At 40.5% G+C, this 27,752-nt stretch overlaps 1 protein-coding gene across 2 annotated transcripts in view; it reads right to left on the bottom strand.

The window, feature by feature from the left end:
- The window catches only part of grm7 (glutamate metabotropic receptor 7), a 428,364-nt gene that overhangs the window by 272,469 nt on the left and 128,143 nt on the right, over positions 1–27,752 (bottom strand). For both annotated transcript variants that reach the window (XM_079808358.1, XM_079808357.1), the window contains exon 2: positions 26,065–26,281. In XM_079808358.1, coding sequence (XP_079664484.1) covers positions 26,065–26,281 — 217 coding nt within the window. The remainder of the gene's footprint in view (positions 1–26,064; positions 26,282–27,752) is intronic.

Raw genomic sequence — 27,752 nt, 5'->3', positions numbered from 1 at the left:
TACAGGTCTGTTCGGAGGGAATCAAACTGAGGAATGCACATCACTTGATGAAGTGAAAGTTTAGAGACAAGAGCATTGCAAGTAAGAGGGGCACTTCGGCCATCCATTACCCAGTAATGGACTGAGAGAAAAGTGAGAACTGCTCTCTAATGGATGAAGGGGGTTGGTTTCCTGTTGGATCCCATCCATAAATTTAAGTGATTGGATGTTGAAGTCATAGTGTGAACAGAGGGTCAATTTATACATATTCAGATCAACCATCTACCAATACTTCCATCATTATACACTGAAATAAATGTGCTAAATGATTTGCTTTCAGACACATTGATACAAATGATTCTGTACTACAGAAAAAAGTAATTGAAAGTAAAAAGTAATGAAAAAATTAGTTCAGGCAAGAATAAAAAAACAACAACAAAGTACATTCTATATTACTCAATTCAAGCTTGTAGAAATTATCAACGTAAATATCAACGTAAAACTACTCAACTTTTCTGATACCGGTGTTCCCATCATGCACTGGGACTTGAATAATTAATAAGGTTGTTGTTGTTTTTTGCTGTTTTCCAGCAGCATTTACACTGTTTTATCGTTGCTTTTGTTGTTAGGTTTAGTACCTTGCCATTTTGTGACATTTGGATTTCATTTTCTACTCAAAAACGATCCATCGAAAGTTATCGTCACCATGTATTGTTTACCAAGTATTCAGGTCTATGTGTTTGGGTGGGTACTGAGTTTACAATTATAATTAGTGCTGTTGATTTAACATGTTAATTAGATTGTTATTAACGCACTTGCCCCACCCCAGACCTACTTAATATTGCCAACGAAAATATAAAGACAAAGCCGAACTGTTCGTCACGGATTCCGAGCAATACACAGTGGCGTTTCATTTCTGAATCAGTGTTTTGAATGAATCGGGTGAACCAATGATTCAATGGACGATAAAGAGAACCATTTACATTTACCATTTTCATAAAGAGAACCATTTACTTCACTCCTGAATGAATCAGCCATTTGAACGAATCAAATGAATGACTCCATGACTTACTCAATTAGACATTTATTGCCATCTACTGGCAGTTTTAGTTTCTTATTGAGAGTAAAACTTTATAAAAAATAATTTCATATTTCCATTTTAATAAAAACTAACATTAAAGGTATAGTTCGCTCAAAAATATTTCTTTCTGAAGCTACTTTTTGTAATGTGTATTTGATTTTATTACACAATAATGACTTTAAATTAACTTTCTCAGCCAAATTTGCGATTAATTGGATTAATTAATCACCATATTGTGTAATTAATTAGATAAAAAAATTGTAATCCTTTGACAGTTATAATAATTATCTACTGTATTATTTACTTAGATGTTTCTAAGTAAAGCATACACTTTAAAAGCTGGTTTAATTCAGTGTTATTATGTTTGAGTAAAGGAAACTTCAACTAAGTATAAATGACTCAACCTTTCACTGGCCAAGTTAAAATGACTTATTTTCTTTGTTAATTTTACTTAGTTAAGTAGAGTTTACTTAATTCCATATTATGCAAAATGTACTTAAAAAATGTGCAAAAGAAAAATTAAGTAAATTAAGTAAAACTTTTTTTCAGTGCACTCAGAAATTGCTTGTAAATTTCACAAACAATTACAAAGAAATGGCAAGTAACACATTGAATTAAATGTGAACTTTAAAAAATATTTTTTTATAGTGAACAACTAGGAAGACATTGGCAGTTATTATAAAATTAAAAATTCTTGACATTTAGTTTAAAATTGATCATATTTCATTTGTCTTTGAAAATGTAGTCATCATATGTGACCCTGGACCACAAAAACAGTCATAAGGGTCAATGTTTTTAATAAAAAAAACTTTCCATTGATGTATGGTTTGTTAGGATATGGCAATATTTGGCCGAGATACAACTATTTGAAAATCTGGAATCTGAGGGTAAAAAAAAATCTAAACATTGAGAGATTTGCCTTTAAAATTGTCCAAATTAAGTCCTTAGCAACGCATATTACGACTAATAATATTTTTTTATATATATTTACGGTAGGATATTTACAAAATATCTTCATGGAATATGATCTTTACTTAATATCCTAATTATTATGGGGATAAAAGAAAAATCGATAATTTTGATCCATACAATGTATTGTTGGCTATTTCCACAAATATACCTGTGCGACTTATTACTGGTTTTGTGGTCCAGGGACACATAGTCACTAATGCATTCATGTCCCACCCTAAATATTTTTCCCCTTTGAAAATATATACTGCATTCTGAAAGTACTGCTATTTGATATATTTGTATAATCTGCACACTACACCAAGTGCACTGCATGATATTTGCATGCTGTTTACACAAATCCCCAGTGAAATCAATCCATTAATTTTGTATGAACTGTCATTGAGCGTTCAGCGCAGTCTCTCATTTGCTGATGCTTTTTCAAACATTTCACAATCAAGAAAAACAAAACACATGCACAAACGATAATGCATTAGTGATGTAGCAAACAACCTTGCATCTGTTATAAACCATTTGTATTTTAAAAAACAAGAACAACCATTTAATGTTTTCGAAAATTAAACATGTAGCTTACAGAGGCATTAACATTGCGCACAACATCTCGGCTAGCTAAACTTGGGGAGGGCTTGCTCTCCTGGGATTGTAGGCTTGTAAGCTAGCGGAGAATGCTAAAAGGAAATGTGGTCTCTTTAGCTGCTTCTGAATTATTCAGAGCTAATCTGTTTTGGACTGCGCCATTGCTCTACAACACTATTAATACTCAACAGGAACAACATGCTTTCCGGAAAGAACGCTTCTAAATTGAGCTAAATTACTTGGTTTTCCCAAGGCAGAGAGCAGACAGACAATTTCCAAATTGAAAAGACATTGGTCAAAATGATTTTTAACATTAACTGCAAGGTAGCACATTTTAAGCGCTCTTTACTCATGCAAGCAAAAAAAATGTCATCAGGCATTGCTGATTAGTATAACAAAAGAATTCAGGCTCACAAAGAGACAAATCTGACTGATTCTCGACAAAACAAGGTCTGTAAACAAGGGTAATTTAACTCTCATATCAACTACAGATTAATGAATCTGTGTGATAAAAACAGACTGGATGGGAAAAAGGAAACTGGCTACTGGGAAAACTCCCATGGTGCATTGCTCCTATTTAAAAAATTCTGTTTGAGGAAGTCAGCTACACTGAAACTTGTCTTTGGGCCGCAGCTTGTGGTATTAATGTAGGATTTGCGCTTCCTCTGTTCCAGCGGTGTATCTGCCTTTTAAAGTCGTGCTGCTCAGCCTGGGATGTACAGTGAAACCCGCGGTTAAAAAGCACTTCCCCTGGCTGCAGGTATTCCAGTATGATGTGCAGCGTTCCTTAATATATTTTCTACCTCAATAAAAAGCACTGGACTAAAATGAGTCACACCTCCTTAAACCCAAGCCGGGAGGGCTTGTTTTTGATGCACAGCTCATAGTTTCACGTTCAAAGGGCTGGAGGTGGATAAGCTGTATTGAAGATTTATCGTGAACAAACTATGTTGCATAACGAAGTCATGAGTTGATGATAAATGGGATAAATAAGGATTATAACCCCACATGTTCCATCCTAATTGTTCTTCACAGCGAACAGCAATTTGAGTGACAAAAACATTTGGCCAAGCTAACATAAGCAGCAGGTAAAAATTGGGAAACATAGGCTCTGTTCCAAAAACTGAATCTGAAATGGCCAAAAGTGGCCAATTTGGAATGGTTTACATCGGCAGCAAAATAGCGCTCTTCAACAGAAGAGCATAGGGGAGACGACTAACAATTGATTTTTGTAGATTATATCTTCATATAATCAACATTCATCTTACTTCACCCTCCATCTTGGATGGATTTTTTTTTTTTCATTTATTGCAATATTGCTGTAGGAATAACTTTTATTTTCCATTTTCATTAGATTTTTCATATAATTTGATTACTTTGAAGCCTAAATACAAACGTTTTACAAAAGTAAAACGCTTAAGTTAGACTTCAAACCAACTACTCCACAATCGCATTACTTCAATATCACCATCACTACGGCCCTGTTTACACCTGGTATCAAAGGGATAGTTCAACAAAAAATGAAAATTAGCCCATGATTTACTCACCCTCAAGTCATCCTAGGTGTATATGATTTCTTCTTTCAAACGAATACAATCGGAGTTATATTAAAAATGCCCAAGCATTTTAATAGCAGTGAATGGCTGTTTCTGTTTTGGAGTCCATAAAAGTGCATCTATCCATCATGAAAGTGCTCCACGAGGCTCCAGGAGGTTGATAAAAGCCTTCTGAAGCAAACCGAAGCGTTTGTGTAAGAAAAATATCCATATTTAAAACTTTACAAACTGTAATCTCTAACTTCCGCTAACTGTGGCACACGTTCACGAGAGACTGGCGTTTCAGTGTATGACATAGGATGCTCCGTTGAGAATATGCTAGTTCTCACGAGAACCAAATTTTGTTTTGCTCTATCCTCTGCGATTCCGCGTTCGTCACCGGAACTTGCGCTACGCCTGCGTCCTAAGTCATACGCTGGAACGCCAGTCTCTCATGAACATGCGTACGACAATTAGCGTAAGTTACAGATTACAGTTTGTAAAGTTTTAAATATGGATATTTTTCTCACACAAATGCATCGCTTCGTTTAGGAAGCCTTTATTAACCCCCCGGAGCTGTGTGGAGTGTGGAGAACTTTTATGATGGATAGATGCACTTTAATGGACTTCAAAACAGAAATGCTCATTCACTGCCATTATAAAGCTTGGAAAAGCCAGGACAGTTTTTAATTAGGGCTGTCAAAATAAAAAAATAAAAAAAATAACGCAGATTAATCCATTCTGTAGTGGACTTTGACCCTGAGCTGTAAAATGAAGGAGGGAGACGAGAATGCGCTGCCTGGATCATTGTTTGGAACATTTACGTAGCCTATATAAAAACGGCCTGATGGAAGTGCTGATAAAAATAAAGTTGTCTGCGATGTCCTGCAATGTCCACTATCCTACCCAAGAACGTGTCATATACACACCATAAAGTGCGTATCATATGCACGCGAAAAACTGCGTAGCATATACATTCCACAACACTGCACACTTGTAATATTAATACGCATTCTCAACAGGGAGCGCGCACTCTTAAAGGGGTCACACTATATTCCTACTCGTTACAATGTCCATGCATTCAGCATGTGTGTGTATGTGTGTGTGTGTGTGTTTTGTTATGTCATGGTTGGGGGGGGGGGAGGGGGGGGGGGGGGTTGGCCGCTCATCCTGCTGATCAGCGGCCAGCTGTGTTGTATCATCTCAGCCTATTTAATGCCCTCTCTCACATTTCATGTTGTCAGATCGTTGTTTGAGTTCCTGTCTTCGTGCCTGTCCTGTTCTCCTGTTGTTTCCTGTGTACTGGACCTTGGATGACTTCACTCCCGATCTCACTACGGATTCACTTTCACGTTCACTCTGCACTCCGGGATTCCCATCTCAGTCCCTGCGTCACGCTCTCCTGCCAGCTTTTGTCCTGGTCGTCTGCCATCTCTGCTGGTATTGTTATTTGCATCGATCTATCTTTTACCTTGAGTATTTGGTCTAATAAAGACTTGTTGAACTTGCATTTGCTTCCGTCCTGTTTATCATTACAGAACAATCTGACCAACTATGGAAGCAGCAAGCGCAACGTCGTTCGAGGAGTTTGTGGGTCATAGCATCGCCAGGATGGATCAGCAGCAGGAGAGCATTTCTGCCACCAGACGCGCTGTTCAAGCGCTCGTGACACAGGTGTCCAGGCTCACCCAGCAGATCCAACTACTCAGCGCTCCCACTGTGCCACCCACACCGATCGTTCCCCCCATCATGCCTGAGAGGGCTCATCGTCCTGAGCCACGCCTACCAGTTCCGGAGAGTTATGCTGGTGAGCCTAATTTTTGTAGAGCGTTTCTCACTAAATGTTCTATGAATTTTTTGCTTCAGCCTATGACGTTTGAGACTGAGGAGTCTAAAGTGGCATTTGTTCTGACTTTACTGAGGGGTAAGGCGGCCCTCTGGGGAACGGCAGTGTGGGAGAACCAAGAACCATGCTGCGCCTCGTTCCACGCACTAGCCGCCGAGATGAAGAGAGTCTTTGACCGGAAGGTAGCGGGCAAGGAGGCTGCCAGAAGACTCGCCGACCTTAAGCAAGGAAGCTCCTCGGTAGCTGACTATTCGATAGAGTTTCGCACTCTGGCGGCTGAGTGTAAGTGGAACGAGGAGGCACAGTGGGATATGTTCCTGCATGAGCTGGCCGACCGTGTTCAAACCAAAATTTATATGTTGGATTTGCCTCCTCGACTCAACGAGCTCATCGATCTGGCGCTGTGGGTGGACGCTCGTATTAACCAGCTGGACCACCGCGTTCAATCAGGTCACAACTACGGAGTCGCCAGATCTCGTGGCGGCATGGAGGAGAGCACGGTCGGTCCCAGCGATCACAGCTGAGGCTGTATTTTCCAACCTCAAGAGTCACTTTGTTTCGTCTCCCATCTTAGTTGCCCCTGATCCCACACATAAGTTCGTGGTGGAGGTCGATGCATCAGAGGTGGGGGTAGGTGCAGTTCTCTCCCAACGCACTTCCTCAGAGGACAAGATGCACCCTTGCACGTTTTTTCCCATCGTTTATCACCGGCCGAACGTAACTATGACATTGGTAACAGAAAGTTGTTGGCCGTCAAGCTAGCGTGGGAGGAGTCGCGTCATTGGTTAGGGGGTCGGGGGTAACTTTTATCGTCTGGACCGATCCTAGAATATATTAGACCAGTTCTCGAAGGCGGCACATTTCATTCCCTTGCCCAAATTACCTTCAGTCAAGGAGACAGCGGTTACCGTTACTGATCACGTCTTTCGGTTACATGGCCTCCCGATGGACATGGTCTCTGACAGGGGTTCTCAGTTTGTGTCCAAATTCTGGAAGGAGTTTTGTAGTTTATTAGGAGCTACGGTCAGTCTGTCTTCGGATTATCATCCCCAGAGCAATGGTCAGTCCGAGCGAGCCAACCAAGATTTAGAGAGAATGTTGCGATGTTTGGTTTCCAAGAATCCTTCTTCCTGGAGCCAACCACTTTCTATGGTGGAGTACACCCATAACTCGTTACCAGTGTCATCCACGATGGAGGGGAAGAGGATTCCAGTATTGGGAAGGTTACGGTCCGGAGGAGAGGAGTTGGGTGCCTGCTCGAGACATCCTGGATCACTCTCTTATCGATGATTACCATCGGCAGGTAGGGTCGTCTGGGAACGGCAGGAGGCGTTCCTAGGGGAGAGGGTACTGTCACGGTTGGTAGATCCGCTGTCTCATTCTAGAAAAGATGTCTTCTTGAAAGCAGCATATTATGCTCCAAAATCTCTATGTACTTTTCAGCATTAATGGTTCCTTCACAGAAGTGCAAGTTACCTTTGCCAAGGGCACTGACACAACCCCATACCATGACAGACCCTGGCTTTTGGAATTGTTGCTGGTAACAGTCTGGATGATCCTTTTCTTCTTTGGTCCGGAGCACACGGCGTCCATTCCTCCCAAAAAATACCTCAAATACTGATTCATCTGACCAGTACACGTTTCCACTGTGTGATGGTCCATCCCAGATGCCTCCGAGCCCAGAGAAGTCGACGGCGCTTCTGGACACTGTTAACATAGGGCTTCCTTTTGGCACAGTACAGTTTTAACTGGCATTTGTGTATGTAACTACGTATTGTGGTACTTGACAAAGGTTTGCCAAAGTAGTCCTGAGCCCATGTGGTGATATCGCTTATAGATGAATGACAATTCTTGATGCAGTGCCGCCTGAGGGATCGGAGATCACGGTTGTTCAGCTTAGGCTTGCGCCCTTGTCCTTTACGCACTGAAATTCCTCCAGATTCCTTGAATCTTTTAATTATGTTATGCACTGTTGAATGTGAAATATCCAAATCTCTTCCTATCTTTCTTTGAGGAACATTGTTTTTAAACATTTCAATAATTTTCTCACGTATTTGTTGGCAAACTGGCGATCCTCTGCCCATCTTTGCTCCTAAAGGATTAGACCTTTCTTGGATGCTGCTTTTGTACCAAATCATAATTACAATCACCTGTTGACATCACCTGTTTCAAATCAGATAATTATTTAACCATTTTACCTCATTACTAGCCCTAAATTGCTCCTGTCCCAACTTTTTTAAAAATGTGTTGCAGGTCTGAATGACAGGAAAGGATGCATATTTACAAATGACATGAAGTTGACCAGACAAAACATGAAATATTTTGTGTTCATATTGTCTGCAATGAAATACAAGTCAAAGTAAATTTAGAAATCACTTCGGTTTTTTTTTTTTTTGCGTTTTCCATACTGTCCCAACTTTTTCTGATTTGGGGTTGTACATTAGTAAAACCATTAAGCCTATGGAAAGTAACCATCACCACATATCCAATTGAGTGTGTGTGTGTGTGTGTGTGTGTGTGTGTGTGTGTGTGTGTGTGTGTGTGTGTGTGTGTGTGTGTGTGTGTGTGTGTGTGTGTGTGTGTGTGTGTGTGTGTGTGTGTGTGTGTGTGTGTGTGTGCATGCGTGTCTGTGTGTGTAAGTGCTGTTTATATTGCTTGTAATTGGGATGAAGTAAACATCTGTTGAGTTTTTTAACAAAAATGTTTTGATTGTGTTGAATTAAAAATCCCAAAATGCAGCGGGTCCACCAGACCCACGAACACTGGCTGCATAACAAAAATATGAACACCACACAAGGGTTAAAAGAACACAAATTCAATCCGGTGTTTTACTTAAACTTTGCAATCTGGCAACCATGTGCACGCTCTCTCTCTCTCTCTCTCTCTTGCATGCGGATGATCTAAAAACACCAATAAACAAGTAAGCATTTCAGCGATCTCCATGTGAGATTTTCTGCTTAAATTATACTGTCATTCAGCCAGTCTGTGTCCTGTCATGACTCACGAGCAGCTTGTGCAGTTTGTGCGACTAAATCTGCCATCAAACCTTCTCAGTGATGAACTGTAATAAATCCAAGCATGGATATCGACTATTTGCGATTGTATTTGCTGAATAACTGCACTTACGCAACATCTGTGTGACAATACAAAGTCTTTTTTTTCCCCTGTTGTTTTCATAGAAAAACATTAAATTAATGTGAAATCTCACTATTTTGAAGAAGTTTCTTATTTTACTAGTAGGCCTATATGAAAAAAAGCGTATAATAAATCATTAAAGGGGCTATATGCAACTTTTTCCCCAAAATAAACGTAACAATAGCCTTTTTATTTTACCATTTATGACTCAAACATCTCCTGATGAGCATACTGACACCTTGTCCGCTCACAGTGGGTGCACCTATAAGCCTGTATCCTATTTTTCCTATTTTCTGGCGGGTCGTCTTTTCCCGCGCTGTCTGCGGATGTGACGTCACCACCGCTGCGAGAGCGAGCAGAAAATAAGAGCAGTTCTGTTTTTTGGCCACAGGTGTCAGTCGCGAGTTTAAATTTCAGAAAAACGCATATAGCCCCTTTAAACTAGATAAGGTAAAATAAACCATCCATATGGGTCGACATTCTCTTTATTTGTGCTTATAGAAAGTGCAACAATTCTGATTAAATGTAAAAATACATTTCTCAAATGATAACAATCGTTGTGATTATAATTTTGAGCAAAATAATCGGGATTATCAATGCAGCATGACGAAAACAAGACTAAAATGCAAGGCATTTCGTTGACTAGAACATGACTAAACAAAAAACAGGACAAGGTTGACTAAATATGATAAAAAATAAAAAGCACATTTAACACAGGACTAAGACTGAGACTAAATAAAAAAATAGCTGACGAAATGAACACTAGTGTGTTAGAAACATTGTGCTTGGTACATAAAACCAAACTTGGGTCTTCAGCCGACAAAATTTTAAATTGTGTCTGGCTAGCACACTCCCCATAATGTTTACACATTAAGTCAGTCTTTTGTGGCTGTTAGAAAGCATTCGACCACGTTTACACTACGAAAGCAATCCGGTCAAATGAGTTTTCAACTACATCTGGAAGTGGTTGAAAGTGAACAAGCTCAAAATGTTTTAGACCCCATTTACACCTGTATTTAGCGTCGCCGTCGTCCACTTGTGATCCAATCAACCAAAATGCATCTTAATTCCAGGTGTAAACAGGTCTTTCAATTGACATTTAAAATCTACAAAGAAAGAACAAGTGTATAAATACAAGGTGAACTTAATTTCACCAAGTACAACATCTTGCCTGATCAACACCTTTGTTGAACATGGAACAACATTCCAATCAACCAGTCAGATTTGAGGGATACGTTTACGTCAAGTTTAGGCTTACATCCAAGGTTAGGTGCTTCTACATCAGTGTTATTCACCTATCATTTCCCTCTGATTTTAGGGATAAGTTATGAGTAGGGTTAGGATTAGGGGTAGGACTAGGACTACATTATCAGACAGGAATGTTGTTTCAGGATCAACAAAATATGTTGACCCAGGAACATGTCTTACTTGGCAAAATCACAGTGACCATATTTACAATGAGGCTGTAAAAACGGACTAGTGAGTAGATAGTTTGGACGTGATGATGTTTAATGTCCTTGACAATTTATGCAGTCCCATTTAGCCACTTGTTAGCAACTAGCTTTAAAAAAAAAAAAAAAAACATCACAAGTGGGATAATACTTGTAATGTCACATCAAGGTGAGGAAGCACCTAGGGCGCTTGTGCAAAGCTACCTTAGAATTTTGTCAAAAGAGAGTATCTTAGAAGGGATAATCGTTATGCATACTTTTTTGCATCAGGAGTGTCTCTGATCCCTTAACATGTATCTTACTCTACACAGACAGCTTAGTAAGTTTTGGAGAGGAGCCAAAGAACGCATTTTGAATTGCAGCTGTTCTGCACCAACAGTCTTGGTAAGTAGAGACCATTACCGTGATATAAAATGACTCATACAATTATATACAATTTTGGTCATATTGCCCACCCCTAAAGTGATGGTTCTCTACCAGGCAGAGCAGAAGGATTTTGATTTACAAGCTACAAGTGGTGAAAAAAAGAAAAAAGAAGAAAAAAAAATTCACACACTTGCTGCACAAACTCTGAACTGTATCTTGTCTGCAGGTCAATCGCATTGTGTACCCATGCAATACAACCGTACATCTAAATTAATTAATCAACGGTTCAGTTTACAAACATCGAACAAGCCCTTAACCGTACACCTATTGATCAGGGTGGAGCTCCTGTGACAAGGTCAAGTCACACCTCATTAGTCCATCATTACCATCCTTGATTCAACCATTTGAGCCTGCTGACTTTTTCTGAGATAGGAAAGAGGGGGGGGGGGGGGGCGATCTGTTCATTCCCAGTGGATGCGCCTCTCTTTTTCAGGCATTTCATCTTCCAATGTACTGGCTCACGAAATAGGGCATAGAGGCACAGAATTCCCTGCATGTACAATTTGTGGGCCACTGGTGCTGATGGAGAAGGGTAGAATTCTGGAAGGGGGATGAATAATGTATTGGCAAAAGGCCTCGCTGTGTGAAAAGCTCTCGTTGATATGTTGGCGCTGTGTTCACTGCCTGAGAAGAACAGGGGGAGAGACATCTTAATAACAGCTTTCCCCATTTGACTTGAGACTCTACAGGGCACTAAATTGTTACCTGAGCCCAAGTCGAGTCTATGTAACTGACTAGCTAATAGCCATCTGCCTCTACGTTCTTTTGATCCAGTGCTATTATGTGACTTAAGCCTGAAATCAACCAAGTAATTACAATGAGAACACAGGGCAAGTGTCTAAGGAACAGCAAATAGAGCAGTGCCATAGTTTGCAACTCTTAAGGTCCTTGCACGCTGAGTCCGAAATTGTCGTATGCGTTTTTTTGTATTCGTCATTCTAAAAATTTGTCAGGAAAAGAAACCTTGCACACCAAGTCTGATGCATTTTAATTAATCCCTTGCAAAAAATTTTGCAAAACAATACAAAATGGAGTCAAGCAGTGAGGATGATTTTGTTTTGTTGGGTCCATCCAATCCTGAGATTGTGTAGAGAGGAAGGAGAGTTCAACCTCCTTATAAAAGAGCTGCGGGATTATCCAGAGCGATTCAAAGTTTACTTTTGGATGTCAGTGGCTCAGTTTGATGCTTTGCTAGCAATAGTGCTTTGTGCTGCGAGACGAAGTAAATAAATTTGTCAGACAAATTTAAGTTCGCTTGTACAGTGGCTCTGAATTGTCAAAACACCTCTCAAAATGCTTGCTATGGACCTTTAGGCTAATCTCAGCAGTTTGTAGAAGATTGAGAGGTACCAAACCAACCCCTTTCCGAGGTACCAAACCAACCACTTTCCGAGGGGAACTTGAGGCAAGACAACTGTGAAATTAAAGTGATGACCACTTCCACTGGAGATGACACTAATTGTTGAATTGATTTATCTGAAGCAGGGAACTTTTTCAATCTTGGTCCACTTAGTCCATCTCTTAGATGTAATCCAGGGCACACTAATGAGTTCCCAAGCTAATTATTAAGACAAATATCAACAGATATTGATCACATGTCATGAAGACACCTTCTGGGGAGAAGAATAAAACATGTCGTCATTTAGCAACAATTAAGATTCAAAGCATTTATCATTTGGTGTTCAGGTTTTCATACAGTAGGTCTTGTGGTTACAGGGAAGAAAAAGTTACAAAACTAGGATTTACTCTGACATCTGAAATCTTCAAAATCTTACTCTTCAAGAATAGAAAATATGTCAGAGCTGCCTGTGTTGACAGTGGTTCGGAAAATAACAATGAATTTCAGGGAGTATGTATGGTTTGTTTTCCTTGCAGAGGTGTAGACAATATCAAGAAGTTTGAATTCAGATGTATTTTATTCTAAAATAAGCCCAATAGTTAATGCATTGCCATATTTGTAATGATCTTGGATCATTTTATGCTGCTCATAATGTTACAACCTCACAGATTTTTCATTCGCGTCTAAAAGAATACAATCACACAAATCATTTTGCCAGAAGTGACAGTGTAGTACCAACACTTAAATGTACACCCACATCATTAATGTTTAGTCCACAGTCTCAATTTCAGTCAACACTTTCACTATTGTAGTCATTATGTGACAGTAGTCTTGCCAAATGAGATACTGTGCTTCCTAGATGGCATATTTACACAAATACAGCAAGAGATAATTACTCCATTGGAAAACACCGCTTCTTTGCTGACTACATAGGCAACTGCCTACTAATGTGACAGATTTGGAACGCTCTACATGTGCAGTATCTTTACAAGTGAAATGCGTGGGAGATTCATTCCTGTAACTCAAACAGAAGAGCATGGCGCTAGCAACGACAAAATTACGGGTTTGACTCCCAAGGAATGCATGACTTGATAAAATGGTTGTGTAAGGTGTCCGCTTTGCCTTACTTACAATTAGATCTATAACCTATTTTACTGTTCTTATTTCTTCTTTAATCCCTTTTAATCCTTTTATTATTTAATTTCTTTAAATAAAAAGACCCCCCCCCCCCCCCCCCCCCCCCCCCCCCCCCATGTTCAAGACATGGTTACAGACTTGTTAAGACATAACTGTCACTATAAGTCAAATACTGAAGCTTGAGTCTTGGATCTTTTTAATGATGTACAGTTTGTCAAGGTAATTACATTAAATCTAACAGTAACTTTGAACTAATTTAAACAATGAACGATTTAGTGTGTCGGCATCCTTGTGAAGATTAACAGGTTAAAATGCTGTCTAGGCAGAATTTGGAACGTAATGTTTTGTATTTTGCAGAATGATCCAATCCTGGATATGATTAATACCTCAAAAGTAATAAAATGATATGAACACACTGCCATTTTGCAGTCACTGATTGATAAATGACTTGAAACGAGTCTGGCGGAGTGCTGTCATCTCCAGAGCCTCTGCATGTGTATTGTGCGTATAAGCCTTAGTTCTGATGAAAACATTGCAGTTGATGGATCAAAGGTTCTAACCTGATTCTTTTGAGTATGAACTGATCCAAGTGATCATTTTCACAGCTGCAATTTGGATATGATCCTCCTAAGTCTTCAAAGGAATTTGAAGACATAAAAGATGGTGATAGAGAGATTCAAATAGCCTTTCCAATTTCTTTCCCTTTGTTCCCCAAGCCGATCTAATATGTGCAGGAAAGTGCAAACAATGGGAATCACAACTCAAATCAAAGCAGTTGTCTTAAACTATGAAGACATACCCAACAGAAGCATCAGGAACTTGCAGAACAGGATAATCAATTACCTCATTACGCATTGATAACTCTGTAATGGACACAGCATAATTAGTGGTATTTGCGGGACAATTACTATTAGTGATGTACTGAAATGAACATTCTTGCCTAAAACCTGCAATATAGGGTTGCCGATAAGAATGGAGGTGTTAGGCTCTCACTGCCTGTATAATGCATCGGTCAGACAGGTGCAGTCATGCTCATTGTCTGTCTGCGTGTTTTAGCTGTAAACACTGCACCTAGCTGTCAGTGTAAACACTGTCATAGCAACCAGACACATCACCCTAGCAACTGCATATTAAAGCAATATCAACCAATCAAAACCGCATAGCAATATTGTAACACCATGGCGGTGGATTTTGAACCGGGCAAAACATTATTTTTAGAAATAAATAAAACATAGTTGTCTTATTTGTTGTTTTAAAGGTACAATATGTAAGATGTTTGGATTAAAATATCCAAAAACCACTACAACAACATTACATATTTTGTTGACTTGTGTACTTAAATTATCCCAAATGTTTCCAAGAATGTTTAAATCCAGAGAAATAAGCAATTTTAACGAGAACACAGGCCGTCTATCAATGACATCATACCCGCGTTACCCTCAATTTCCAATTTTACCATGGAACACCAAAGACACTTTAATTTATTATGTGTTTTATCAGACAGATGAGCAACTCTTTGAATGCATTCATCTACAGAAAACAAATGATTGTTATACAGCTCAACACAGTTAGTCTTATTGTTTATATCTGGTTTTCTTGATTTACCGCGAGTACCATGTTTTACCATGCCTAATATCGATCTAGTTTACTGCAGTGTGCAATAAGTGTCTCATAGTAGTCGGCAAGCAAACACAGAGTAGCATTATAACATAACTTTCAACACACTCAAATGTATCTAATTTGATAAAATACCCCACATACGCATGAGCAGAAAGAAGCGGAAGCGCTTGTCTGCGGCATAATAAATCGCACTTGTCTCTCATTAGCAATCGCTACAGCGGCTTTCAGCCCCACCCTGATTCATACTACAGAAACATTAATAAATATTTAATACATTAGTACATCCATGAATATGATTTCTGCCCGAATCCCATTGGACTCGTTTCCACCGACTGTAGAGGTGAAGACAACAACTCCCATGATTCCGTGAAAAATCAAGGCAGCGTCAAGCCTTTGTTTTTAATAAGCGACCTGTAGCGTCAAAAATTACATATTGTGCCTTTAAGCTTTAAAAAAGGTTTCTGGAATAGATCAAAGAAACTGCAACGAGTTTTAACTTAAACTTTTATTTAGATTCCAAGAGTGCCTTTTACACCTCTACAACCTCCAAGAACTTGATTACATCCAAACCACAAAATGCTGCTCAACAAACAAACTCTCATTTAATATGAATCAATCTGTTTTCTCCTTGGTTGCCCTCATCTCAGGCATGAGTGTGTTTATTTGGACAAGACCATCTGAACACTCTGACTGCTCAAAACCACATCCCAACCTCAGCAGGATCTTTTGAAATTTTGATGAGAGATCAGACAACAATTGAAGTCACTTCTCTGCAATATTAAAGACAGGTTACCCCTTAGGGAAGTCCTGAATTTTAATGGATGATTTCTTTCAAATGCACACAAAATATATGAACAAATTCTAGTCGAAATAGATGTGCAAAATGTATGATCATTCAAGTCAACGGTGATCTTTTTTTTTTTTTTTAAAGATGGAAATTATTGTGATAGTATATTGGTACAAAATCCCTGTTTCTCCAGAACTTTAACAAGAACATTATAAAATTGTGCTAAAGCTTGTTTCCATGTACCCTGACTACCCTCTATTTAATAAGTGATGTAAAGTGGTAATATTCCAGAATATAAATTAATCTGCATAAAATCTGTATAAATATTCTCATAACCTTTCAAAATCATAGAAATCCTTAAAGTTACTTTAAAAAGCATCCTTAGCCCATTTTATGTCCTTAAAGTTCCCCTGTAGTCAATAATTTTATCCCTTAAAACACATCTTTGATCACTGAAATTACATATTTAAGAAAAAAAAAATTCTCAACTTACCGAGGTAAACGCTGCACAATTGACATACCGGTAAGCCCCGCCCCCCTTAGTTACTGTTGCTAACTCACAAACAAACAGAGTTGCCAACTGTCTTACAATGACAGCTGTCAGTGTGAAAACCTTGTCCCAAAATGTTTTTGATAACTTTTGGACACAGAAGCACCATTTAAGTATGCCATGGAGGGATATATAAAAGATTTAAAAATAAATATGGTGGGTAACCAGATTCATTTGGAAGCAAGGGTTTACAGATCACAATGCAAGCGAGAGAAGCCTCATGTTACGGTCGTCACGATCACAGATGACAGGATCCAGGATCAACACTGTTCATGTACCGCAGGATAAGATTCAATTAATTTACATTTAACCAGTTTAATACGGAGAGGCACTGAAATGTAGACCACCGTTTATGTGTTTTTGACCTACACTGTACATGACATGAGAACAGTTAGCTATTTAGGTTTGTACGTTAGCATGGACTCAATAACTTTAATTGTAACTTAATAAGAGTAAAACAACCAGGATACCAGGAATCAGTGTTACAGTACCCCAGGCACATCGTTTTACCATTTTTGTAGCATAAACACCATCAAACGGATGAGATCTTCGGATCTTCCGATGTTTCTCTATGGCACTGAAACCTAAAGATGTCAGAGTTCCAGTCCTCGTGCAACTGATACTCAAGTGCCATTGGCTCATCTGCGTTCGAGGGGAGGGGCTTACCGATCAATTGTATCTAGGGTTGGGAATCGTGAGAAATTTTCCGGTTCCGGTTCTGGTTCCGGTTCCGCCTAACGATTCTGGTTCCGATTCCGGTTCCATTAAAATTATTAAACAACTAGTGGTAAAGGAAAAAGGCACAATACGCAACTCAAACAATCCATTTTGTGTTTATTACTTGCTCTAAAATTAATTTACAGGTTGGCAATGTCAAAAAAAGTCCTTTACTGTACATATATTACAGTATTAATTAAGCCATTCTTGCAACACATTTTTTTTCAAATGAACACCTCTGAAATTGTCTTATTACATTTTATCTCTCTGTCTCTGAATAAAACCAAGTTATAAATTATATTTATTAGTTATATATATTAATTAGTTGTATATTAATTTAATAGTAATTCAGTTATTCAGTGAACTTGTAAATAATAAATTGCAATTCAGCATGAAATGCAAAATGAATCCATACATGTGACTTTCTCTTCGCCATGCTGGTGGTCAACGAGAAAATATCTGACGCAAAACCGTAAATGTGTAGCGCGAGGGCTTTCAGTGCTGAACTGCGTTGCACTCCTGGAAGCGGCAGGCAACTTAATTAATATTTATGATGAGGTGAGCCAGGGTTGCCAGGTTTTCACAACAAAACCCGCACAATTGCTACTCAAAACTAGCCCAAAACAAGCCCAATCGCGTTTCAGGGGGGCTTCTCCAGTAAAATTCGCATTTCCGGGGCTAAATATCACATAATTGGGGTTGCTTCAACCCGCGGACATGAAACACAGCTCGCGTCAACAGTGTTTAAGTAGCCCAATTCCGCGGGAAAACCACGCACTTGGCAACACTGGCTGTCACTCGCTATTAAAGGATACGCTTCCAGCGCTTCGCACACACATTGCACCAGAACCGTTTTCGGAACCGAAACTTAGGAATTTAGCGCGGTTCTGGTATTTTTCAAAAATCAGTTTCGGTTCTGCATAAGAACCGGTTCTCGGTTCCCAACCCTAATTGTATCGCTCTTTACAACGTTGGACACATAACAGTAATTAAAGGGATAGTTCACCCAAAAATTTTAATTAGCCCATGATTTACTCGCCCTCAAGCCATCCTAGGTGTATATGAGATTTTTCTTTCAGACGAATATAATCAGAGTTGTATTAAAATATGTCCAGGCTCTAAGCTTTATAATGGCAGTGAATGGGAGCCCAAAATTTGAAGCCCAAAAAAAGAGCATCCATCCTTTATAAAAGTACTCCACACGGCTCTGGGGGGGTTAATAAAGGCCTTCTGAAGCGAATTGATTGGTTTGTGTAAGAAAAATATCCATATTTTAAACTTTACAATGTAAAATATATAGCTTTCGACAGACCGCCTTCTGTGTTCAACTTAAGAGTCTCAAGAGAAAAATGTCACACTAAAGAACCCCTGTGGTGAAAATCAAGTTTTAAATGTTGCCTCCACCCACTCGTTGACGATCACACGTTGACGTGATTGGTTACAAGGTAGTTTGTGACGTCAGAAACACCAGCGATTTCAAACTGCAGTTTTAAAGACAAAATACTCAGCAATGGTGTTGACTTGCACATGGTTTGTCTTAAAGCATATTAAAAACACCACACAGACATACAAACAATATTAAAAACCTTGACTTTAAGGGAACATTCCATTTAATAATTTTGCAAACAGTATATGGAATGTTATTTTTGAACGTTCTGAAATAAGTAGTAACTTTTTTTAAAAGTTAGACGAAGGTCCAATCTAAAAGTTTCAGAACATTTCATGATTTGTGTACTATACATAATGCTTGTGTGCCAACATTTTGAGAACATCATTCAAGACCAGATTTCTTGAACAAACATTCTATTAACGTTACTAGAAGAACGTTTGTTCATAACTGTGAGAGAACCGGTTACCTGGGGATACACCCAAGAGCATTCAACATTCATCGTCTTTTTTAGAAATGCTCTCAGGTGCATCTTCTCCTCTAGCGGACAGAAGTTCGGTGAGCATATTTAATTCATATCAAATGAAGCACGCTAAAGTCTTGATGTCGGAGTTTATGCACACACATACAAACACACAGTGCTGTGTTCTCAACCATATGAAAAAGCGTTTCTGTTGTCTCCCACAGGATAAGCGCTGTGCCACTTGTGTGCCAAAGCAATAAGAGTGATAAACAGTGCGAACTGCCACTCATACAGGATAATCAAATACGCAAATTAGGATCATTAATAACTGTCTCCTCTCTTCTGATCCTGAGTGGACTGTAAATTGCTTCATAAATAAAAATTAATGAACAAGCCGGGTTGGTTGGGAAATCTGGCACGCAAAGCTAAGATGACAAATACCTGGAGGTAGGTGTGGATGTAGGTGTTAGGTTTGCTTCAATTTCAGTCTGCAAAAAATAAATAAAATACTTGGCTACACAAAGAAGAAGTGAAAAAGGCTTGCGATAAAGTGAGAAATGTTGCTAATCGGAGCTTTCTACCACACTGATAAGAGATATATTCCACCTCAGTGCTAAATCGGACAGTAGGCCCAATTAACAGAATCTGCTGAGTGCTAAAAAGTCTCTGAGGTTGTGTGAATTCAGAGAGAATCCATAAGCAAGGTGTTACAACACAAAGATAGCTACTCACAGCTTTCTATATGATATTTCAGATTTTTTTTATTCAACATTCATATTTGAAATAAATATAGCAGATTATACACTACCGGTCAAATGTTTGAAATAATTACGTTTGTTTTCTCTCTCTCTTTGCGCAACACGATTTAAATCATTTTAAAATAATTGTTCCCCTTCGAGGGAACTCGCACTGCGTCGTCGAGTGACAACACTCTGGGAACGCCCACAGCGTTAGGCCTCTGAAGTATGAATGAAATCAAGCCAATCTGATTGGTGGTATGTCATGACGTAGTAGATGACGGCATACCCGGAACATACATAAGGGACGCTGATGCAAACACACACCAGCTTTTTGCTCTTCAGCGGAGCGCTCTGTGTTTTGTCAGTCTTATTTGATGTTGTTTGTCTACCAACGTTGTTCACAAGCATTTCTCAGGGCTCGCGAACTCCGTGGCTGGTCCTGTGTCTGTCGAAAAAAAAAAAAAAAAGACAGCACGGTTGATCAATCATGGGACTCGCAGATGGGTCTGTCAGGGGAACTTGAGAGTGCTGAGGCATCTTCTCCTTCCCTGTTTGTTCCATTGTTCTCCTTCCCCGTGTGGAAGCCCGCGCTGCGGCTTCTTCCCCCGGGGTGGAGGACCCGATGCGTGAGCTGTCTGATTCTGAGGAAATAGACGGTCTCCGTATCGAGGCTCGCCATTTCCTAGTGCAAGATTCAATCTTGCATTGCCGAAAAAATAAATAAATAAATAAGGCAGCGCATAGGTTCGGGTTTGCTAGTAAAGTGATACAACGTGATACGGTGAAATGTGATACTGTTGGGTGCGAGGCATGCGGTCAGCGCCTGAGGGTGCTGGCCGTTTTCATTGAGAAATATCTCGACGCGTACTGCCGTGCGCCTTTCGGGTGTTTCAGCCTCGCGCCTGTTTGACTTTTTTTCCCGAGGGATGAAAGCCAATTGTATTATAACGGCTCGAGCCACGTTGCTGAGGCAACGTGTGGTTTACGAGTCCGTATAAATACAATAAAACAGTATCGTCTGATGATTATGGCTGCATTTAATTCTGAGGAATTAAATAATATATGATCTGACTTTGAGGAGTTAGATATTCAGCCTCTCATTTCAGACCATGTTTCACTGTATTGTGTGATACTGTTGGGTGCGAGGCATGCGGTCAGCGCCTGAGGGTGCTGGCCGTTTTCATTGAGAAATATCTCGACGCGTACTACCGTGCGCCTTTCGGGTGTTTCAGCCTTGTGCCTGTTTGACTTTTTTCCCGAGGGATGAAAGCCAATTGTATTATAACGGCTCGAGCCACGTTGCTGAGGCAACGTGTGGTTACGAGCCGTATAAATACAATAAAACAGTATCGTCTGATGATTATGGCTGCATTTAATTCTGAGGAATTAAATAATATATGATCTGACTTTGAGGAGTTAGATATTCAGCCTATCATTCAGACCATATTATGGCTGCATTTATAAAATTAAAGTATTATCTGACGTGAGGCGTTAGATGTATTTTTTACTCAGCCTATCATTCAGACTAGGTTGCACGGGTTGGGTGATTATGATGGCATTTAATTCTGAGGAATTGTCATGTTATCTGACTTTGATAAGTTAGATACTTTAATCGGTCTGTCACCCAAGCGTGTTTGACTTGTCTGGATATTCATCTGAGAGGGAGCCCTCCTGAAGTTGATGTCGTTCTCGCCGCCTTGTGGCCTGCGGGACACATCAGTTTCAGGCGATTGCTAAGCGCAGTGTCCGCCCTAGTGTTGCGGCCCTGTCGAGCTGCTCCCTTAGATGATGCCCCTGCTGGCCAGCCCCCTCTCCCAGGTAGGATCGACCGAGGTCGTTTTCCCCCAGGAGCTCTCGGGAAATCAGTGCTGTGTTCCCGCCGTCAAAGACGCTTCGGGCCTCATTGATTTCCCGCGTACGCACGCTGCCTTCGTCGCCTCCAATAGGACTTGCGACTGGGCAGCGAATGTGTGCGCCCACCGAAAATCGTTCTTGACTGCTCCCTGCCGGTTAGCCGCTTCAGGGGGTCGGGAACAAGTCTCGGTTGACACCCGAGGCCAGCCTCGAGAGGCTGGTTCCCTTAGTAGATTATCTCGGCGCATGGTCATGCCTTCCGAGTGTGTCTACGTGGGTCCTGCAGACTGTAGAGCTGGGTTATAGGCTTCAGTTCGGTTCTCCTCCCCCGAAGTTCAACAGGGTGGTCCGGACTGTGGTCGGCCCAGAGCAGGTTCGGGTTATGGAACAAGAAGTACAAGCCCTGTTAGCCAAGGAGGCCATAGAACGGGTCCCTCTGGCAGACAGGGAGTCCAGGTTCTACAACCGGTACTTCATAGTTCCCAAGAAGGATGGTGGGTTGCGTCCGATAATAGATCTCAGGCTCTTGAATCGGTCTCTGAGGAGACTCAGGTTCAAGATGCTCACAATTCCAGCCATCGTGAGTCAGATCCAGTCCGAGGACTGGTTCGTCACGATAGATCTAAAGGACGCATACCTCCATATTTCCATCCTTCCATGTCACAGGAAGTTCCTGAGGTTCGCTTTCGGGGGCGAAGCGTACCAATATCGGGTTCTTCCCTTCGGCCTGGAACTCTCCCCTCGCAGAGATGGCGGTTCGGCATCGAGATGTCGTTCTGGCCCACATCAGGTGCTTGGGGCTGAGACTCAACACGAAGAAGAGTGTGTTGACGCCCTCCCAGCGGACTACGTTCCTGGGGGTTGTATGGGACTCCACGTCGATGCGGGCACAATGTCCCCCGCGCGCGTGGAGTCCATACTGGCGATGGTCTCCAGAGTGAAGCCAGGCCGCAGCCTCACTGTGAAGCAGTTTCAGAGACTGCTGGGGCTCATGGCAGCAACGTCCAAGATGATACCTTTTGACCTGCTGCACATGAGACCCCTACAGTGGTGGCTGAGGGCCAAGGGGTTTTCCCCGAGGGGAAATCCGTTTCGTATGATCAGGGTAACGCGCAAATGCCTTCGCTCCCTCGTCATATGGCGGAAACCTTGGTTCCTGTCCCAAGGACCAGTGCTGGGAGCATCATGTTGCCGGAGAGCCGTTTCAACAGATGCTTCCCTCACTGGCTGGGGCGTGGTCATGGACGGCCGCTTTGCGAGAGGTCTGTGGGAGACCCGGCATTCTTCAGGGCACATCAACTGCCTGGAGATGCTGGCGGTCTACAAAGCCCTGAGGAGCTTTTTCCCGTACCTCCGCGGCCACCATGTCCTGATACGCTCAGACAACACCTCGGTTGTCGCGTATCTCAATCACCAGGGGGGTTTGAGGTTGCGCCCTCTTTGCAGACTGGCGCATCAAATCCTCCTGTGGTCCCAGGGGAAACTGGCGTCTCTCAGAGCGATGTACGTCCCCGGGGACCAGAACCAGGGAGCAGACGTCCTGTCGAGGCAGGGGCTGAGGCCCGGGGAGTGGCGACTCCACCCAGAGGCCATGTGCGAGAGATTCGGCCCAGTGGAAGTGGTCTTATTCGCGTCACGAGAGACATCCCACTGTCCACTGTGGTTTTCTCTCAGGCATCCAGCTCCGTTTGGGCTGGACGCCATGATGCAGACGTGGCCGAGGCCACGTCTGACCTTCAGTGGAGAAGGTCAGACCAGTTGTTGGTATGCTTTCGCTCACCCAAGAAAGGGCTGCGGGGTGGGCCGCACACCTTCATTAGATTTTACAGTCTGCATCTCCCGATGACGCCTGGTGCTCGAGTGCTTGCGTCCTAAGTGTGCCTGGTCTACAGCTTCACACTAGGACGCAGGTGATGTCGGTGTGGCCTAGTGGGTATTAACGTTCCCAGAGTGTTGTCACTCGACGACGCAGTGCGAGTTCCCTCGAAGGGGAACGTCTCGGGTTATGACTATAACCCTTGTTCCCCGAGAAGGGAACGAGACACTGCGTCTCGTTGCCATACCTATCACAGGTAGAGTGCTCGCTTCATTGCAAGTGCTGGTGTGTGTTTGCATCAGCGTCCCTTATGTATCTTCCGGGTATGCCGTCATCTACTACTTCATGAAGCACCACCAATCAGATTGGCTTGATTTCATTCATACTTCAGAGGTGTAACGCTGTGGGCGTTCCCAGAGTGTTGTCACTCGACGACGCAGTGTCTCGTTCCCTTCTCGGGGAACAAGGGTTATAGTCATAACCTGAGACGTTTTCTATATTAATAAATAGAACAGCATTTATTTGAAATATATGTATTAGATATGTCTTAACTGATCAGTTTAATGCATCCATGATTAATAAAAGTATTCATTTATTTTTTATATTAAAATGTTGAATTGCAGAGTATCATGATACTGTAAATTGTTATAATATAGCAGAGAAGGCACAAAATTATTTTGATTAACCTTTTAAGACAAACTTTTATCCTAGATATGGAACATTGTGCATTCAAGTTCTGACAAATGCCATTTCTTAAAATCTTTCCTCCAAAACTCTTAAAAAATGGTTTTAAACTATTAACAAAAAATTATTCTGTTGTGTGTCATGAATGAGGCGCTTTGTCCCTTTTGGTAAAGATACAACATTCATTTTCTGTCTTAATTTGTGGCCATAAAGTAAGCACAGTGAAACACCCTGCCAAACAGCTTTGAGCACAGTTGTTTTTGCCAACATACTGACCTCTGCACCAAAGTCTGCTTGGAAAGTCTTAACACATTTCATAGGAAGTCTTTCCCTCAAGCACTTAAAGCACTTTACACTCAAAATCCGGTGCATTTTAAAATAATTACATGATACATTTAACCAAAGAAAGAAAGAAATAAAAAAGGCACTAAGTGCAAATAGCGACAGCTGCTATTTACACTAAGTTTAAATAGCGATAAATTATATTAACACAATGTAAAAATAGCAGTATTTCCTTTGCAATAAGTGTAAATGGTAGTTAGATGCCATTTATACTTATAAATAGTAGCAGATACTATTTGGCCCTCAGTGTTGTTGTACATTAAATGGCATGCAATAATAAAATATTTTAAATGGTTACATTTATAAAAAATATTAAATGGATGCCTCCTTATTGGGACAATAAAGCCCTCCCTACACCTACCTCTAACCCTAAACACTTTATTATTAAACACATATTAGACACTTTATTCCCACTTTTCAAATTTTTTTTTTTTTTCATTTTTATTGAAAATAAATGCATTTTCGATCTGATATGTGATGGGAAAAGGGAGTAAAGTGAGTTTGGCAAAAGGCGGATTCAACTTTTAACAATCCAGCGTCTTCTGTAATTTTGTCTAAATCCAATTTACTTCAATACTGCAACATATTTCAGCATGAAACGGGATACTGAATAAAATAAAAACTAGGATGGGAATTTTTTTGTCATACAAAATTGATTGGATTATGAAATTTGGGTATTATGAAAATAAAGCAATGCAGTTGGAGAGTCCAAAAGTAAAGTTTTACAAAGACAGACATTTTTTTATTTAAAATGCGCTGATAAATTGTTGATAATAAAGACTAGGAGTTTTTAGTAAGTAAAAAAAATCGGTGGAATATAAGCATACATCTTCTCTTAATATGACTGATTCAAAGAACTGGTTCAATGTTGTTGGTTTAATGAGTCTTTAAAGTAACCCTGTTCTTCATCAGATGAATTTCAGTTCTCAGTTCATCTCAGTCTCAGAACCGCTCGGACCGTTTCAGTTCAGTTTATCAGTTCAGCCCCAGATCCTGCCAAACAGCTATGAGCACATACTGATTTTGTAAACTGGTTCAAATGATTCAATAAAAACATCTGTCTCAAGAGAACGATTCATTTACAAATCGTCCGACCACAAGACTTATATTTTTAAGGAGCGTGAAACAATAATGAAGTTATTTGGTTGATATACCATAGGCCATTTTAAACAATCCAAATAACACTTCATGTTGGGTTACACCTTACCATCTAATTTGAGTTATGATCTAATGATTTTTTTCCTTGGGGCGCTTTTTTTGTGTGAAAAGTGTCTCAGAGACACAACATCTCCACCCTTGATAGCAATTTGTTTTGTTTACATATTCATTTATTTGATAAGTGAACTTCTTGTTGGGGGAAACACTGCAAATGTCCTATTGATGGCTCGGAGCTGTCTTAAGCACTCAACTTTGTGTTGCAGAAATGAATGAACTTAATCCAAACATTTCACAGTTAATAAGGCTTGTATTTAAAAATATGAACTGTAAACACTGATGAAACTGACAGGTTGTTATTAAAACAACCAAAAAGAGTCTTTGCAACATTTTTGTTTACTCACACAGAGACTGCTTTGAGTTCTTCAGGACTTTATCTTCAAAGACTTGCTGTTTATTTTTTAGTCTGACTCACCCGCTTCTCTGGAAATCTGCATGAAGGCCTCGACTCCTTTTTCGCCGTAGCTTCCCTCCGAGGCCACCGTAGACACGTAGTTCCAGCCCATCGACTTCACTATATCCACCATGGCCTGTGCTTGAAAGGAGTCGGGTGGTACGACGCGAGAAAAGAAATCGTACCGGCGGTCATCGCTCAGTTCTGGAGCGGTGGAGGCGTAGCTTATCTGAGGAATCTGAAACCAGATGAAAAGACAGTGGTTAGATGCACGGTCGCTGCAGTTGGAAAACTGTTATAATAGAAAATGATAGAGTGTTCCCTGTCATGATTCTGTATTGAATGTCAATTACTCAAACTTTCATAGGCAATTGTATCTGCCGTCTGTCTCTTTGACGTGGTCATAATACGGATGCTAGTCTGCAGTGGGTTCTTGCAATGAATCTTATATTAAATAAAAATTGGCCGCACTGACTTTGAATTTCTCTCTACTAACGTAAGGGTAGCACTTTATTTTACAGTCCTGTTCCCCATGTACATACTATGTACTTATTATAGTTATTACAGTAACTGGGTAATATATCTAGGTACTAACCCTGAACCTACCCCCAAACCTAACCTTAACCCTTGTGTGGTGTTAATATTTTTGTTATTCAGCCAGTGTTCATGGGTCTGGTGGACCCGCTGCATTTTTGGGTTTTTATTTCAACACAATCAAAAATGTTATGTTAATATAATCAACAGATGTTTACTTCATCCCAATTACAAGCAATATAAACACAATATATGGTTAATATTTTCTCTTTACCTTTCTTAGATCACATTTAAGAATTGCAACCTCGTGTGGGAACGGCAGGAGTAGAAACAAAACTCACCCTTGCACTCTCTCACACTTACACACAATCTCTCTCTCACACGCATGCACACACACACTCATGCACGCACACACACACACACACACACACACACACACACACACACACACACACACACACACACACACACACACACACACACACACACACACACACACGCGCACTCACTCACTTGGATATGTGGTGTATGGTTTCTCTCCATAGGCATAATGGTTTTTCTAATGTACAAACTGTATAATCTATCCCCCAACACTAACCCTACCCCTAAACCTACCAATCACAGAAAACGTTTGGCATTTTTTGAATTTCAAAAAACACCATTTAGTATGTTTTAGTATGAGGATGGGACACGGGACACAGATGTCGTCATAAACCATGTTTACGTTGTAATACCCATGTCATTATACACACTTGTGTCCTCATAAACCATATACATGAACATACACACACTAACAGCAGGCCCTGACAGGAGGAGGACAGAGTAAAGGTACACAGGACCTACAATTTCCACACTTTTATTAGCCCCGGGTCCAGTGGACCCGAACGTCCCGTGTGTAAAATAAATGTGTAGGGGGGTGTACAGTGTGTGGTCATTGAAAATGTGTTCTGATATATATTCCTCACAGAAAATGAGCCAAGGCCAATGAGTCTCAGTTTGAAAAAATTATTAATCGTATCAATTTTCTTTTGATAAAAAATGAAAACGGGTCCAACAGACCCGAACACCATACAAGGGTAACAAGTTGCCTTATATTAACCAGTACTTCCTTAGGTACTTCTTAGTACTTGCCAGAATAATAATCATACACTGTTTGTTAATTGGCCAAGAACTGG

The sequence above is a fragment of the Gobio gobio genome (assembly GCF_949357685.1).
Source record: "Gobio gobio genome assembly, chromosome: 24".
NCBI classification, from domain to species: Eukaryota; Metazoa; Chordata; class Actinopteri; order Cypriniformes; family Gobionidae; genus Gobio; species Gobio gobio.
The sequence above is the reverse complement of the archived record's forward strand: the minus strand, read 5'-3'. Positions and strand labels throughout refer to the sequence as shown.